The sequence below is a fragment of the Staurois parvus genome, unplaced genomic scaffold, assembly GCF_062004578.1.
Source record: "Staurois parvus isolate SC_StPar_1 unplaced genomic scaffold, SC_StPar_1.0 ptg001196l, whole genome shotgun sequence".
In the NCBI taxonomy this organism is placed as follows: domain Eukaryota; kingdom Metazoa; phylum Chordata; class Amphibia; order Anura; family Ranidae; genus Staurois; species Staurois parvus.
The window spans coordinates 69,789-87,500 of record NW_028318992.1 but is presented as its reverse complement, the minus strand read 5'-3'; the positions used below and the strand labels follow the sequence as shown (position 1 = coordinate 87,500).

The 17,712-nt window shown below is 43.4% G+C and overlaps 1 protein-coding gene across 1 annotated transcript in view; it reads right to left on the bottom strand.

Moving 5' to 3' along the window:
• The window catches only part of HEATR1 (HEAT repeat containing 1), a 387,031-nt gene that overhangs the window by 305,097 nt on the left and 64,222 nt on the right, over positions 1-17,712 (bottom strand). Inside the window, exon 7 of the mRNA XM_089660010.1 lies at positions 15,902-16,087. Coding sequence (XP_089516136.1) covers positions 15,902-16,087 — 186 coding nt within the window. The remainder of the gene's footprint in view (positions 1-15,901; positions 16,088-17,712) is intronic.

The window sequence follows — 17,712 nt, the reverse complement described above, 5'->3', positions numbered from 1 at the left end:
ACACTATGGGACTTATGTTATATGTTTCCCATGAGAAATCTATAACACAGGAGTGTATGGTGCCATAGCATCCCCTGTCTCTACCATGGTGGTTTCACTTACTAAGGCTTAGCAGGCTTTTAGAGACCATAATATCTGGCGAGTGATTTTTTTTTATCCCCTACACGTGGTGGTGCACTGCGTCAAGATTGAAAGATGATTCAACAGTTATCGTTTTAGAGCACAGTGTATGGGAAAAAGCATATACATGAAAACTTTGTGCCACAGGCAAAATCAAAAGAAACCATATATAACAGAAGAATGCGATTATGTAACATTTGTGAACCCTATACATGTGAATATACACTGTGCTGCCAAATATATGAATCAAGGTTACTAAACAGTTTGCCTCATGTAAATGAGCAAAAAAAAAAAAAATCATAAAATATGAGGGGCATGGCTTGGCACTCAACAGAGACAGCTGCTTGCTGAAGGAGCTCTGTGAGACCTGCAGCCTTCTTTACTCAAAAGATATTCCCCACACCCAGAATGTCTTTTTGAGGAAAGCTCTAAATTTTTGTCTTAAGCACAATTCCTTTTGGTATCAGGGAGTTTTTTATGGCCAGAAGAGTGGAGTTGCAATGGGCACGAAGTTTGCACCCACCCTTGCAAACATTTTTATGGCAGAGTGGGAGGACAGATATGATATAATAAACTGAGATTAGATTATTGTTTTACAGGAGGTTAGACGACCTCATGTTTATATGGGAATGCATTGAGGAGAGTTTACATCAATTTATGGCTGAAATAAATAACATTAAAATAGATCAGTGGAATAGACACACGATTGACTTTTTAAATGTGTCTGTTATGAGGTAGGATGATAATTTGGTTACAAAAAACCCAATGATAGAAATAGTTATCTATCCATTAGAAGTGGACATCATCCTTTGTGGCTTAGGACATTCCTCGGGGTCAACTGAAGTGCATCAGAAGAAACTGTATTCATGATAAGGATTATATTTTACAATCTAAAATATACTGCTTCCGCACCGTCCTATAGCAGAAATACTGCTACAGGAAGGCACGGGTGCGTAAAATCACGTATATATATATATATACACACACACACACACACACACACACACGATTCATGCTCCCACGGTGATCGTGGGCCTGAGGCACATGCCGACCTGTGAGTGCTGTGATTCGGTTCCCAAGGGATCAATTATCTGAATTAGGCCAGTGATGTTCGGCCTGAATTGGATCATCGATCCCTGCCCTATCACAGATCTTCCTGTTTACACTTACACAGGTACAGGAAATGATTAAATGTTTTCTCTCTGGGCACATTCCATCCCAGAGAGAGAAGAAAGCAGACACACATGAGTAAAACAGCACACTTGCACAGAACACTTTTAGGACACATTTAACCCCTTGATCGGCTCCCAGTTAACCCCTTCACTGCCCTGTCACCAGTGTCATTAGCACAGGTGTACAGATTTTTTACTGACCACTGTATTAGTGTTACCAGCGACTTCAGATAGCATTAGCGTCAGTCAGCATCCGCCCCAGATAGCGTCAGATTTTCCCGTTACTACATCAGTCATCAAATTTAACCCCTTGATTGCCAAGAACACGCTCACATACACAATAAACCTCCATTACTAGTATAGTGTCTGATCGGATCAATATCTTTGATCAGATCAGCACTATACCAGCGTTCACATTAGTACAGTGTCCCCAAAAATGCAGCGTTAGCGAGATCAGCCACGGCACCTGCCAGCACCTGCGTTTAGCCCCTATGCTTACCTCCCTCCCCCAGCAAGTGAAGTCAGTAGATCACTGTCACTTGATATATTAAACACAAAACCGCAGTGTTTGCAGAATCAGACTTCATCTGTTACCAATTTTTTTGTATCGGTTCAAGCAGTCCCTGACAGCCAGGTGCAAATTTTTCCTGTGCGTCGCACTAGGTACCTATAAATTTAGTGGCTAAAATGTCCAACGAAAGGTACTCTAGTGAAGAGGCCTACAGGAGTCTGAGCATGTCCGGTGAGAGTGAAGGGGAAGCCTCACTGACAGAATCCGCCTCAGAATACGAACCTGTAGACAGCAGCAGCACCCTGACAGATAGATCAGACAATGGAGAAGAGGTCCCTGCTAAGATCAGGCATACCCGACCCCGTTCCCAGGTTGCTGAGATGTTACAATCACATGATGATTCCCATATGCAGCAAAGTGCCAGTACTAGTGAAGCTCTACCTTCTGGTGAGCTGGCGAGCACCAGTGGCCTAGTACATCCTGGTCTTTCACATACCAGCACTGCAACATCACTTGGTGACGAGGCAAGTTCCATAAGTGCAGTACAAGCTGGTGCGGTGGCTAGCACAAGTAGTGTCCAGCAGCTACAAAGAATTTGCACACAGGCCAGTAGATCCATTAGTATCCTTCCAGATGTGCTTGCAAATCCTGATTGGCAGCCCACAAATTCTGCAGCACCCGCACTTCCCCCATTCACTGCCCAAACCGGAATTCAGGTGGAAACAGCAAATTTAACTACTCCCCTTGATTATTTGGAGTGGTTTTTCATGGAAGATATGTATGCATTGATTATGGGTCAAAGCAATTTATATGCACAAAAGTTTTTCACTGCCAACCTAAATAATTCAAACCTTGCCAGACCATTTGCATGGAAACCTATCACAGTTTCTGAATTTAAAGTTTTTTGGGGCCTAACCCTCAACATGGGCATTACTAAAAAAAATTAATTGTGGTTGTATTGGTCCACAGACCCGATTCATCATATGCATACTCATGGCCAGGCACAGATATGAGAATATAATGCGATTTATGCATTTCAATGACAATTCACTCGGGCTCGTCCTCTTACGTGAGCTGACTTAAGTATAGCTAGGATCCACAGGATTCCGAAACCCTCGTATCTGGCCTTTGATATACCAAGGGATGTATTGCTATGAGTACATTTCTTCCAAGTAAAGGAGAAAATTCTGGCTACCTTCCAGAAAGCAGAGAATCTTCCAGCTCAAGCTAGAGAAATAAAAAGAGGTATCTCCTGCGCCTCCAGATAAACTACTAGAATACAGCAGCCAGCACTACTGGTGCCACAATCTAAGCACCCACAATAAGCAGGGAATGGAAGTAGAAAACAGTGCGGCGCTTATATAACCTTACAGCCCTAGATGTAATACAAATGACTTATCACATATAACTATTGAGTGATATATGCGTGATACACACAATAGAGTGACTAAAACACAATGACATGAATAGTGTCCATGTGAAAAATAAAGTCATGCAGGTGTACACTGCAAATGCCAATCATCAGACAGGTGGAGTGCCCCCCTCCTCAGATAGATGGAGTGCCAATCTGTCGACACTACAGGTGCCAATCCTCAGACAGGTGGAGTGCCCGCTCACCTTCCTGCCCAGGCCCCACAGGACCAACGAGCCTTGGGTATATAATCGCTCTATACCCCTGAGCGTGGATGGAGGATGTTTATTTCAATGTGCTCAATGTGTAAGCTTTCTCCGGTAAGATGGCGGACCCGCGGCTGAGGCAAATGAAGATAAAGACCGGCGTGGTGAAGCGGTGAGTGGATCAGGCGGGCGGAGACATGAAGGTGTGCTGTGTACTGTGCCCGACCGCCTCTAGGATAATCTCCTCCCACCTAGGCCTGACAGCTCAAGCTACTTCCCTACAGTTACTTCCAAAGTTCTCTCAACATACCCTGCAATAACACAGGAATCTCAATTCCATCACCAAAGCTTTGAGAAATCACAAAATCATTTACAGATGTACTCTGCGAAACTCTGTATAACTCAGAGGATCCACCTACATGGTCACATCAGTGAATGAGGGCCTATGTCTCCTACAGGAATGGGACATCATTCCATCCCCAGAGGCTCCTAAGATCATATTGCGCACTTCCCCTCAGCGCACTACCCCTAAATGACATGTGGCAAACCACAAGAAGGCCTCTGAAGAAAAAATGAGGCTCGCACACACTTTTTTTTTTTTTTTTTTTTTAACAGTAATCGCCTGTCATGTTCCCTGAGAGAGCATGGGTACCGGACAGTGCCAAAGAAGACAGGGATTTGGGTACGATGTACTGTACAAGTCCCTGATGGACAAGTTTTTTATAGTCTATGTACTGTGTAATTTTTTTTTACCGATGCAGTAGCACCTTACTCCTGTCTGCCAATTCCTGACACCTACTACTCACAATTCACTTTATGTTTGGGCGCAATGTACCACTACTATTGGAACTCAGCTGAGCTCAGCTCTAATTTCATTCCATTCACAGGATTTTCTAAACTTGTATCTGCCAACAGCAAGTACACAGCCTTTTGACTTGCCATGTCCACCTACGAATTCCTTTGGCCTCCAGAGCAACTCGTCCTCCCAATGTCTACACATCCAGGCCCTCCATCGCATCATTTGGTCACTTTTTTTTTTTAATGGGACTCAACCATCCGACTAAACCCGGATCTCTCTGGCAGGATGCTTTACATAGCGCAAAGCGGGTATCATTGCGGTACAAGAAATGCACTTACACCCAAATGCACACGCAAAAACTTCACATTTTTCTGGCATCTTTTCCGGCCACAAAACACAGCGTGTTGCTGACTGTGAAAGACTGCGTATCCTTTGACTTCAAGGACAAATTCTTGATCCCAAAGGGTGGTTTATTATTCCGCTTTGTAACATCAATAACATACCCTACATGCTGGAAACGGTGTATGTTCCCAATTTGTATCAATTGCGATTTATCTGCAATTTTTCTGGAAAATTTCAAAGGTGCAGCATGGGAACTTGGGGATATGGGGATTTTAGCATGATTGTAGACTTCAGCCTTGATACCTTATCCCAGAGAGGCGCCCAAAACGTAACTCTGAACGGTCTCCTTCACAAGGAAGATTTATATGATGCTTGGTGTTGTATCCATGCCAATGAAAAAACATTTACTTATTCCCCTCGTCACAACTCATATTTCCACATAGACCTATTTATTGCAGACAAATGGTTGCTGCAGTGGGTCTCCACTTCCTCTATTCAAGACATCACATGGTCTGCCCACGCGGCAATTACTGTGGGGCTGCAACAATTCTGTTATACAAAACCCAACCACACAGAAGGAAAGTGTACAACACCTCAAACAGTTTTTCCAACCTCAACAACCAACCGGATTTGGGGTCTTTAATGGTGTGGAATGCCCACAAAGTCTACATCTGAGGCATTCGGATACAATTGAGTTCCTGTCTTAAAAAGCAACATCAGGCCAAAATTAAAACATATCAGAGATTCGCACTCTTTATCAACTTAAATATTCCCCTTCCTCCTATATGGCAATTAAATTGTTCAAACTACATACTAAACACAGAGAGCTGTTGTGTGCACAGCATGATTTATACCTCCGTAGACTTAAACTCAACTTCTGTGCTGTTAACCAAACAAACAAAATCCATGATCATCCATCATTATCAATTACTTTCTGGCATGAATATGCCTTCTGTCCCTGTCAAATACTCAACACCCTAAATTTTGATTTTACCCTGACAGAAATAGAACAAATCATTTCATCCCTACGCAATGGCAAGTCCCCTGGCCCGGATGGATTTACCAATAAGTACTATAATGCTTTCAAACTACTCGTCATCCCATTTGAACACACTTTCATTCTTCCCTTTAGAAATGCTAAAGGCCCCTATAGTTACCCTCCCTAAGCTGGGCATAGACCTGTCAATATACATCCCATGTTCCTGCTCAAGACAGACAAAAGAGTGAATGCAAACACTATGGTGTACGTTTATTAAGCAGAGATAATTTACCTCATTTCAGTTCTCTGCAGTTCTCAGTGAAAAAAATCTTCTCCTCTGACCCGTTTATGAAGCAGAGAACATATGCTCTCAGGAGAAGATCACATGAGTTTAAACAGTTAAAAAATAAGCACTGACCACTGGTACTTTTTTACTCAAATTTGGCACATTCTTTAAATGTGTATTTTGGCTCCTGTTTATTGTGCATTTTAGCATTATTTACGTGTATTTTGTTTTTTTAACATGCTGTATTTTTTTTTAAACATGCAGTAATTTTTTTTATTAACATGCATTTTGGCTTGGGTTTGTTTAATGTGCATTTTGTAGCGTTTCTAAACACACATTTAGGTGCTTTAACACACATTTTGGCACAGTTTATTTTAACTTGCATTTTGTTCTGGTTTGTAACGCACATTTTGACACTTTTTAAAAGTGCATTTAGATTTGGTTTTTATGCATATTTTGGCAAACTGCACATCTGCAAGCCACTTTTGGGAGCCATTAAATAATGGCACCGCAATAATTACATGCGTTTCCAGAACACACAACGCAGGTAAAAAATAAGCCAAAATATATATTAAAAAGCACCAAAATGCACATAAAAATTTAAAACAAATGTGTTGAAAAAAAAGCAGCAAAATGTTAAAACCTGAACCAAAATGTGCATTCAAAAGGCCCAAAAAACCAAACTGAACCTTATTTGGGCATGGGGTGTTGTGTGTTTTTTCAGTGCGCATTTTGGTGCGCTGATAGCGTATTTGTCAAATGACAAAATGTTGCGGCAAAATGCATGTCTGCTAACAGCATTTGGGTTGTCATTACCAATGAATGGCACCCAAAAGTGCACTGCATATTTAACACAATTTGGAATTGCTGCAAGAATTGTGCAACTGCATTGCTGATGAGAATGCATTGTAAACGACAATACACTATGAGTGTGTATATATATATACACACACACACACATATATATATATATATAATACAAACATACATAAACATATATAGTTATAATTCATATCAATGTTTAACCCTGCTGGTGCTCATATTAGCAAGAAAGAAGTCTTCCTCACATCACAGGAGCTTCTCACCAAGATTCCCCAGCTCTGGGCTGAAGAATCCAGGCTGAAGATAATTGAAAGAGATGGCCAGTGAGATCTTACCTTCATAAACTGGCCATCTCTGTAAAAGTGAATGACAGAAGGGTGTGTCTTGTAATGAGAAGTGAAGAAAATGTTCTCCGCTCCTCACCTCTGCTTCATAAACTGGTAAACCTGAGAGATCAGCTGTTATCAGGATCTCGGCTTTTCTCTCTTTCATAGACACCTTAGCTAGAAGACTAATAGATATCATACCTACACAGGTCAACTGGGATCCATTAAGGGCAGGCAAGCGTCAGATGCAACCAGACGCATCCGTAACATCATACAGGGGTTTGTCAAGTGCCTTCTCTGCTTCTTTCTATAGATGCAGAGAAGGCAAATCAACAGAGCACACTGGGGCGTTACTGTCTGCTGTCCTCCTTAAATTCGGCTTTCAATGCTGTACGCCATCTATCCTAGCACTGTATTCTAACCCATCAGTGCAGGTCTATACATCAGGCCTACTATCCAAACCCCTCAATACCACCAATAGTACTCGCCAGGGATCGTCCCCTTTCCCCCCTCCATATTCAACTTAATAGAACCTCTAGCAGAGACTATACGTTCTGATACCCACATTTCAAGCTTTCGCTTCTATCAACGTTCTCATGTAATTAACCTATTTGCAGACAAAGTAATTTTACCACTGTCCAATCCAATCCTCTCCTTGCCATTTGCGCACAACATCTGAACCCAATGTAGTTCAGTTTATTATAAGGTCAACTTCAATAAGTCCCTAATCTTAGTTTTAGGAGTTAGTAAACACACCCAAACCCACTTAGCTTTGCTTCTGCCCTACTCATGGGCAGAGTGCAGTATCCCATACCTAGGAATCACACTCAACTTCAATTTGTCGACAATATAAGTGATTCATTTCAAACTGTTCATAGCTGACCTGCGCCAAAAGCTAGCTTGTATTTCCAAGTTCAAATTCTCCTGGATGGGGAAATTGTATCTTTCAGGATAGCTCTCCCCAAAATGTTATACCTTTTTTGGACACTGCCCCTACCACTCAAAAGGCACACACTTATCCAAATTAAAGATCCTCAAACCGTTCATCTGGCAAGTGAAAAAAGAATGTAGCTCCCATACCAACCTTATAAAACATAGAACAGTGAGAGGAGTAGGCCTACACGAAATCAAAGATTAATATGCAGCCATACAACTAGCCAACCTCAAAATGTTTCCAGCCTCAGCCGAAGCCTTGTGGGTAGAAATAGAAGTCACCTGCACGCAGACCCCTAGTCCACATCTTTTATTACTGGCGGACACTTGGAACCACTTAATTTGTCTAATTTTCCCCCTACCACAAAGGCCTAACTGCTAGCATGGTGTATTCATAACTTGCACGAGGAACGCCAACCTATACCATTATGACTTCCTATCGAAACTTTAGAAATTCTTTCCCCCTATATATCCATTAAAAGTTTGGTTGACAGAGGTCTCAGGTGGGTGGACGAATTCTTTATGGGTAACATTCCTAAGCCCACAGAAATACAAGTGGAGGAATTTGATAGCCCCAGAACATTTTTTTTTTTTTTTTTTTTTTTTTTACACACATGCACACACACAGATAAGTTTTCTTTCCAAATCACCCCCTCCAACTATCACAATCAACACACAAGCATGGGGATTCTATATCTCCAAACCTAATGCCTGTAAGACAATGCTCTGCAACACAAAGATCAATTTACCAAAACCCCTCACATACTATCCTGGGAGTCTGACCTCAATCGTTCCTTCACTCCTAAATAATGGACAATTGTGCTCTGCTATTATTACACTGCAAAACACTATCACTGAGAACTAACCCAGAAGGTAGTGACTAGATGGTAGCATACACCATCTCAAAGGTTAGCAAAGTACTTGAACGCTCCCTTATGATGGAGATCATGTGAACAAGTCGGCATCCTCTATCACACCATCTGGGCCTGCAAAAACCTGACCAGTTTTTGGAGGAAAATCTTTTGCTTTGTTACGAATATATCTGGAATATTCACTCAACCAGACCCAGTTCTGGCACTCCTGCACCTTGGCATACAGGACCCCCCCCCCCAATCATATAGGACAGTAGTGACTTAGTTGCGGAGGGTTGCACCAGTTTTGATAAAACCTGGACAGCATGGGCAAGACTGGTGAGCTTAATCTGCAAGGATGGGTATTGATTACTTCCTCTGTATAGGCTGGCAATCTCATAGTCTATCTCAAACCTGTAGTCACATAAGCTTTTCTTATCCACCATCAAGCATTTATCTCTACTTATCACCCCCCCCCCCCCCCCCCAACCACGGGGTATTTTTATGGCCTGTGGTTGCATTGAAGTCTCTTACTGGAGCCTCATTTATTACAGGCCTAAACATTCTCTTAGATAACATATCATGATTACTTCATTTTAGGTTCCAATCTATCATTGATATTTGTTTAGGTTTACTTTGAGAGCTCAGCATAAATGTCTATAAATGACTACACCTGGACAGATTTGTCAGAAAACCTTCACTTTCCTTTCAGGATCAACATTTTCTATGGGATACTATACTACAAAATACTCCCACTAATGCAGGCCATTGATTGCAAAAAAAGATTTGTTAATTGCACACACACAAAGAATTTTTCCTAACAAATTTATTCAAGCCCATGTTGCAAAAATGAATGCACCCCAATGAAAATCTTAGGAGCAAAACTAAATTTTAGACAACAAAATCCTAATTAACAAGAATTCAACTACAGGTGAGTAATTATTCATTAAACAAGTGTCCAGCAGACAGTTGGTGATAAAAGGGTGTTACTTAAAGAAAACCATTTCATGCTGTCAACAATGGCACCACATGGATAGGATGTCACAAGGCCTGAAAAAGAATATAAATGTCTTTACACAAGAAAAGTGAAGGCTACAAGAAGATCAGCAAAGCTTTACTTAATAGTCGGAATACTGTAACAAAAAGTGATACAAGAACTTTAAGATGGAAATGCAACCATCTCTCGCAGATGTCCAAACCGAATTGCAGTGAATTCCCCTAGAAATTGGTTTAACTAGATCTCCTTCACAACCATACCATTTTTTGCTATTCAGCACTGCAGTACTTTTTTTTTTTTAACTTGTAATTTTTATTGAATATAGGAAAAAAAAATACTAGAGAAAAAACCAAGACCATGACAAATATAGATATTGTGAATGTCATGACAGGTCGGTACTTAATGTCATTGGGAGGGTTCAACCTCCCCAAAAGGTGGTATAATGAACAATAAACACCATCAAATACAGTGCTCAGCATAAATATGTACACCACTTTTGAAAGGTAAGATTTTAATCAATATCTCAATGAACACAAGCAATTTCCAAAATTGACAAAACGGAGTTTAAAAGAACATTTGTATAGCTCATTACATGAAAGTAATAGTAAAATAACTTAGATTTCAGAATCTTCATTTTTACTCTAGATTAGTTGATTCAGAAATGTATACACCCCACAACAAAAATGAACTACATCTAGTATTTTGTATGACTGCCATGATTTGTTAGGACAGCACCAAGTCATCTAGGCACAGTGTGTTAATTTGCATAATTTGAAAACATGAATCCACATAAACCTGCACATCATTAAACTACATTATTTGTCAAAGGCATATTGCTTGAAAAAGTGTCTGGACTATATAAGAGGAGGGGGGAGGGAAGGAAGCTTACCAAAAGGGAGAGTGAGCCCATGGCCCCCAAATAGAGTGAAAATGACCTGAAATGTTCACCCACTAGAGTTGTAAGGTATTCCATTTCCCTAATTTCAGAGATTGCTCTTAAAAGGTGATTTTGCATGGGGACATCTGCTGATTTCCAAAGTCCTGGTATCACACTTCTAGGGCGGTCAGATTATTTTATTTATTTATTATTACAGGTACTTGTATAGCTCCATCAATTTACGCAGCGCTTTACATATATATTGTACATTGACATCAGTCCCTAACCCTCAAGGGACGTACAATCTAAGGTCCCCAACTCACATTCATACATACATACTAGGGCCACTTTAGACAGGAGCCAATTCACCTACCAGCATGTCTTTGGAGTGAGAGGAAACCAGAGTACCCGGAGGAAACCCACGCAGCCACAGGGAGAACATGTAAACTCCAAGCAGGTGGTCCCGTGGTTAGGATTCGAACCCACGACCCTAGTACTGCCAGGTGGAAGTGCTAAACATTTAGCCACCGTACTCCCAACCTTTTAGATTGTTTGGGGAGACCCCTAAAGGGTAAGCCCAAAAGATAATGTAACAGGTCTAGGGGAAGAACAACATTAAGTACTCGTTCCAATACCACTTAAACCATGGCCCAATAGCCCGCAATCTGTGGACAAAACCGAAAATGTGCGCCAATGTACCTACTCCTCCTATGCATCTCCAGCACTTATCAGACAGATTTGGGTTAGCTTCAAAGTCTTCTTTGTATACAACACAGCGAGAGGTCTTGGCAGCAGAATCCCGTATCACCTGCTAACACTTCAAAGAAATTGAACATTGGAGTTCATCCTCCCATCTCCTCATAACGGTGAGGCCTCTCAACCATAGACTCCTTATTGAGAAGTATATATAGAGATGTGATAAGATTATGCTGGGAGGGATCCTTAATAGCTATCCTCTAAAAGCCTGTAGGGCGATCTAATGTTAAGGAGGAATTCAGGGAGTGTAAGAAGTGACAAAACTGCAAGTGTACCTGGCCGACACAGGCATTGTGGATTTCCACACCCTAATCTCCTCAAATGATCGAATTCTGCACAAAACAGGTTGACCGGATGGTGGAGTTGGAATATTCCATGAAATGCTCAAGGGTTCATCTGTGAGTAGGACAGACTATCTGGGAGCTCTGGATTATACAAAATGTTCAACAGTGGAGAATACATGGACAGTAATTGCTGAGATTTCACACAAGTTGACCAGATCTTGAGGGTAAATTTCGGAAAGTCAGTTTTTTTTCTCATCTTACAGTACAGGACACAGACAGAATACTAACACACCATGGGGCATCTCCATGCAATGAATAGGAAGGGTGGACAACAAGGCAAACAGAACAGTGCCAACAGGCCCAAACAAAAAGGGTTAGAAGACCAAACTCAGTACTGCTATAAGAACCTCTCAGTGAAAGGCTGCATCAGCAGAATATTGGACTTCCACCTGGTAAAATCTAAAGTATAAAAGACCAGCTGGCAACCTAAAAAAAATAAAAAATAAAACAAGGATGCAGATTCTTGGTTCTAAAAAGCCCAGGAAAGTGCCACAGATCTGGTGGAAAAGATGTGCAAAAGCACAAGAGGAAATTTCCCTTTCAGAATGTAAGCTCTTGCAATCGGATTCTGCATCTATCATGCTATAGTGGATCTTGAGGCAGTGATAAACAGGGAATCTGTCCAGATAGGTGAATCCTTGCTTGGCTGGAAAGGAGCATGGGTAAATCAGGGAAAAGAGCCTACTTTTTCGAGGTGGACAAAAAGGTTTAACTGGAGAGTTCTTGCATGGAATTGGGCGAACAATACTGCCTCAAAAGGATGCTGCCAGTATAGCCTAAAAGTCTCAGTATCTCAGAGTGGGAGATCTCTTGGATCTCCATTTTTGAGTATGTGCTCTCAGAGAAAGAAAATTATTTTCATGGAGAGAGGCTTGGAATGTGTCTATGACTAGATCTATGTATTCAAGGCAAGGAGAAGAGAAGAATTGTTGAAAATGATGACCCAGCCAGGGGCCAGAGCCTCCCGATTTCTCTTGTGGACATTCGGTGACAGGTGTAAGGGAGATTAATCTTTCAGGTCCTAATCCTAAGGTGGTCATCTAGATAACCAGTGATTTGGATGCTCAGAGTTCTGAGAATGGCAAGAAAAGGAACTATGATCTTTGAGAACACTCTAGGAGCAAAGAGGATAAGGCCTCAGGGCAGTACAATAAACTTGAAAAGAATTTGTCAATGTAAAGTGCAGAAAGCACTGATTAGGTGGGTAAAAGATTATGACAATATTCATATTGGATGTCAAAGGATGCCATATATTCCCCTTGTGAGGTAATAAATGGCCCTGCTGATTCCATGTGAAATTTCAAAGTTTGTAGGACTCTGTTGAGGGATTTTAAGTCCAGAATAGGATGAACACTCCTGTTGGGCTTTTGTACTCTAAACAAGTTTGAATACAATCCTGTGAATCTATCTTGTGGTGGTATTGGTAAAACTATTCCCTGGGACAAGAGAAGGTTCAGGGCCTTCTGGAAATCTGATCATCCTTGGAAAGTCAGGGCCGTCTTATAAGCATCATGGGCCCCTGGACAAAGTAATGCACCGGGGACCCCTATGAGAGATTGTGAACTGTAGAATGTATAGTGAGCCACGGCAAAAAGGGTGTGTGGCTAAATTAAGCTAAAATTTGAGCGTGGCTTTTTAGTCTGATTAGAAACAAACACAACCAGGGAACTATCATATTAGATTGTAAGCTCCAAGGAGCAGGGCCCTCCTAACCCCTTGTATTGAACTGTACCGTTGCTGTAATTTCTCCCTTTATATTGTAAAGCGCTGAGCAAACTGTTGCCGCTATATATATCCTGTATAATAATAACGATCCTAAATTAAATTCATTCCCTGCACACATTGTCCCACCTTGTCTACACACTGCCTCTCTGCGTACACTGGTTGTCTTTACTGTACACACTGCTCCCACTATTTTTACAATATCCCCCACTCTGTTCACACTGCACTCCTGTCAAATGCCTCTTCCAGCCTGTATTTATGTATGGCTATACATTACTGTTAGGCCTTGTTCATGCAAGCATACTTAACTACACCCATGTGAGGGTTGTGTTTACCGCATGGGCATGTGGATGCACAGTTGTTCAGTGCGTCCTAATGCAAGAAGTCCCATTCATTTCAGAACAGGAAAAACGGACACAACCGCTGCTCCCAATCGGATATTGGTGTGAGTATGGGTCACCAAATGCACACTGTTTGGGGAACTGTATCCACACGGATATCAAACTGCAAGCAGTGTCTGTTCCTGCAGCCTCTGCATCCTAATGGATATGAATGGGAAAGCCTACACAGGGATGCAAAAACACCTGTGTATCTCATGCCTGCACAGGCAAGCATATACCTCACACTGGTGTATGTTTAAGTATGCCCGTGCGAACAAGGCCTAAAAATAACATACAGATTTACATACACACACGCATATAATACATATGCACATGCATACATACGTGCATACTGTGCTTCTCTTCCCTACTGACAGTAATGATTGGAGAATGACTGTGAATGTAGATTATATCAATTCTGGAAGTCGGTCTCATGACATGTTCTTTTGATGTGCGTGGCGGTTTGTGCATACTATAGGGGAACAGCCATGTCCTTGACAGCCCCTCAAGTTTTCAAGTTCTGCGCAATAAAGTAATAAACACAGCCACCATTGCCATTTCCATTGCCTTTATCTGTGCAACAGCAGCAGCAGAGTACTCATCCTCATTGTTAGAAAAGTCAGGTATCCCGTCACGGCACGGCACCTCCATCGAAAAAACAAAAACCTCTAAGACCACAGAGCGCGTCAAGGGGGACGAAAGACCCTGAGGAGCCTGCAGTCTCTGGGAGGGGATCAGAAGGGGAAGCAAGCTTTTGATACTCCATGGAGGGAAAAAAAACACCCATAAGGAACCAGAGAAGTGCTTCAGATCCAAGGACCAACCAGACACACTACAGAAGGCCTGCAGAGAGGAACACCGCAGTAGGACTTACCATTTTGGATATATACTATAGACAACACCTATCTGCGAGACCTCAACCCTGCCTACTCGTTTTCGTGTGTTCTCCATGACCACTAACCAGCACTCCCACATCTATTCTGTGGAGTCTTTTGTAGAGGTTTTCATAAATTTATATTTTTCTGTTTTACTGTAATATGCATTTCATTTTAGTCATGCTGCACCAGAATACTGCCAAACTTTCTGAAAATTTTTGCATGAATTTTCTTAAAGTGGTTGTAAACTTCAGTCATGAAATATGAACAAGCATATGCCTCTATACTATAATGTGCACTTGTCTCAATTTCTCAATTAAGATCACCAAGTGTCATTGCTGTCTGCTGCTTCATTCCTCTGCTACCAGCACAAGTCTCTTCTGACATTTTCCTGACACTAAGAGGCGATGCCTTCCCCCCCAATCAGCTCCCAGAGCTCTCCTCACTAAGCTCTGCAAAGTGTAATTTCAGCTCTCTGTTCCCTTATTTTCTGAAATCTCAAAAAAGCTTTGCACTCTGCACTTTGAACAGATGTAGAGAAGAGAGATCTGCAGATAAACAGGTACAACATATGTAGGGGGATTTGTCTCATCTCTGTGTATAACCTGAGTCCAGTCACTTCACTAGGTATAAGTGAGGTTTACAACCACTTTAAGAGTAATTTAAGAATTTGCATTCAAAATTCTATCCATCCTTGGCCAGCTTTAGGCTGTGGTGTGACAGTCTAAACTGGACCTCAATTCAATTACCATGTAAAAGTCACAGAAGTCTCAAAAAATGTACCTCCACTGAGTGAACCAAATCCTATATCATTTGTGCTGAAGCATGAATCCCTACCAGACACTGTAGCTGACACAGCAGGACAAGTTTCAGCAATAGGAGTGCTACCAATCCCAAAAGCAGAGGACAGGGCTAGATATAAATAACTGCTGACTGAAAAGCTACGGTTTTCTAAATCAGCGATGGCAAAGTTGACAGTCATGCCCCCCACAAGTCTACTGCTGTCCAAATAGGCAGTGCAGCTCTGAAATCAAAAGCAGTGTTATCCATCCAAAAAGCTGCATGAGTAGTATTTGAGTCTTTGCAGGGGGCTGAAAGGAAAATGCTAAATGTAAATAAACTTATAAACAATGCAGCATTTTATTTTTAAATGGAGACCAGTACTTTAATGGCTTACAAAAATAAACCTTACCTGTGATGAGCTCTCCAGTTGTCTCAGTTTCTTTTCCAACAATTCAAAGATTTTTTTTGCAATATGGAGCTCAGGATCTTGGCATTGAGAGTATCCTTCCACAAGAGCATGACTGAGCACATAAAAAGCTACTTTATGTCTTACAGTAACCACATTCTTTTCCTCAAGTTGTACCAGCTCCTCCAGCTATAAAAGACAATAGATTAGAATGAAGCAAATGCTGGAGGGAGAGAGAGGGAGAGAGAGGGAAGGAGAGGGAGAGAGAGGGAGGGGGAGAGAGGGGGAGAGGGGAGGGGGAAAGAGGGGGAGAGGGGAGGGGGAGAGGGGGGGAGAGAGGGGGGAGGAGAGGGGGAGAGAGGGAGAGAGAGGGGGGGGAGAGAGGGGGAGAGAGGGGGGGAGAGAGAGGGGGAGAGAGGGGGAGAGAGGGGGGGGAGAGAGGGGAGAGAGGGGGAGAGAGGGGGAGAGAGGGGGAGGGAGGGGAGAGAGGGGGAGAGAGGGGGAGGGGAGAGAGGGGGAGAGAGGGGGAGGGGAGAGAGGGGGAGAGAGGGGGAGGGGAGAGAGGGGGAGGGGAGAGAGGGGGAGAGAGGGGGGGGAGAGAGGGGGGGGAGAGAGGGGGGGGGAGAGAGAGGGGGGGAGAGAGAGGGGGGGAGAGAGGGGGGGAGAGAGGGGGGGAGAGAGAGGGGGGAGAGAGAGGGGGGGAGAGAGAGGGGGGAGAGAGAGGGGGGGAGAGAGAGGGGGAGAGAGGGGGAGAGAGGGGGGGGGAGAGAGAGGGGGGGAGAGAGAGGGGGGGAGAGAGAGGGGGGGGAGAGAGAGGGGGGGGAGAGAGGGGGAGAGAGGGGGAGAGAGGGGGAGAGAGGGGGAGAGAGAGAGGGGGAGAGAGAGGGGGAGAGAGAGGGGGAGAGAGGGGGAGAGAGAGGGGGAGAGAGGGGGAGAGAGGGGGAGAGAGGGGGAGAGAGAGGGAGAGAGAGAGGGAGAGAGAGAGGGAGAGAGAGGGGGAGAGAGGGGGGGAGAGAGGGGGGGAGAGGGGGGGGAGAGAGAGGGGGAGAGAGAGGGGGGGAGGAGGGAGAGAGGGGGGGGAGGGAGAGAGGGGGGGAGGGAGAGAGGGGGGGGAGGGAGAGAGGGGGGGAGGGATAGAGGGAGGGGGGAGAGGGGGGGGAGAGAGGGGAGAGGGGGAGAGAGGGGAGGGGGGGAGAGAGGGGAGGGGGGAGAGAGGGGAGGGAGGAGAGAGGGGAGGGGGGGGGAGGGGGGAGAGAGAGGAGGGGAGGAGAGAGGAGGGGAGGAGAGAGGAGGGGAGGAGAGAGGAGGGAGAGAGAGGAGGGGAGAGAGAGGAGGGGGGGGGGAGAGAGGGGGGGAGAAAGAGCACGCCAGTGCAGTTATCAGTAACTCGCATCAATGACTCAAACTTAAAGTGATATTACAAACCAAAGTAATTCTAAAAGAAAAATTTGTATTAAAAAAAAACAAACAAACATGACATACATACCTGCTCTGCCGAGTGCCCCCATAAGCAAGCCACATGCTATGGAGGCACTCAAGCGGGATTGGCCCTGCCGCCTCCTCTGTCCTCACTGGCTGTGATTGACAGCAGCAGAAGCTAATGGCTCCAGCTGCTGCATCTTTGTCCAGTTAGGAGAGAAAGCCAACAATATTGCAAATAGTCGTCCCTTATTTAATCTTTGGTGGTCCCCAGCCGGCGCTATCTGCTCCTCCTCTCTTCTGAGTGCTTCTCATAGTTCATGGTTAACCATTATACCTTACAGTGACCAGGCATAGCCATAAGCAAGTAGTAAGCTCAAAGTCAAAGACCTAAT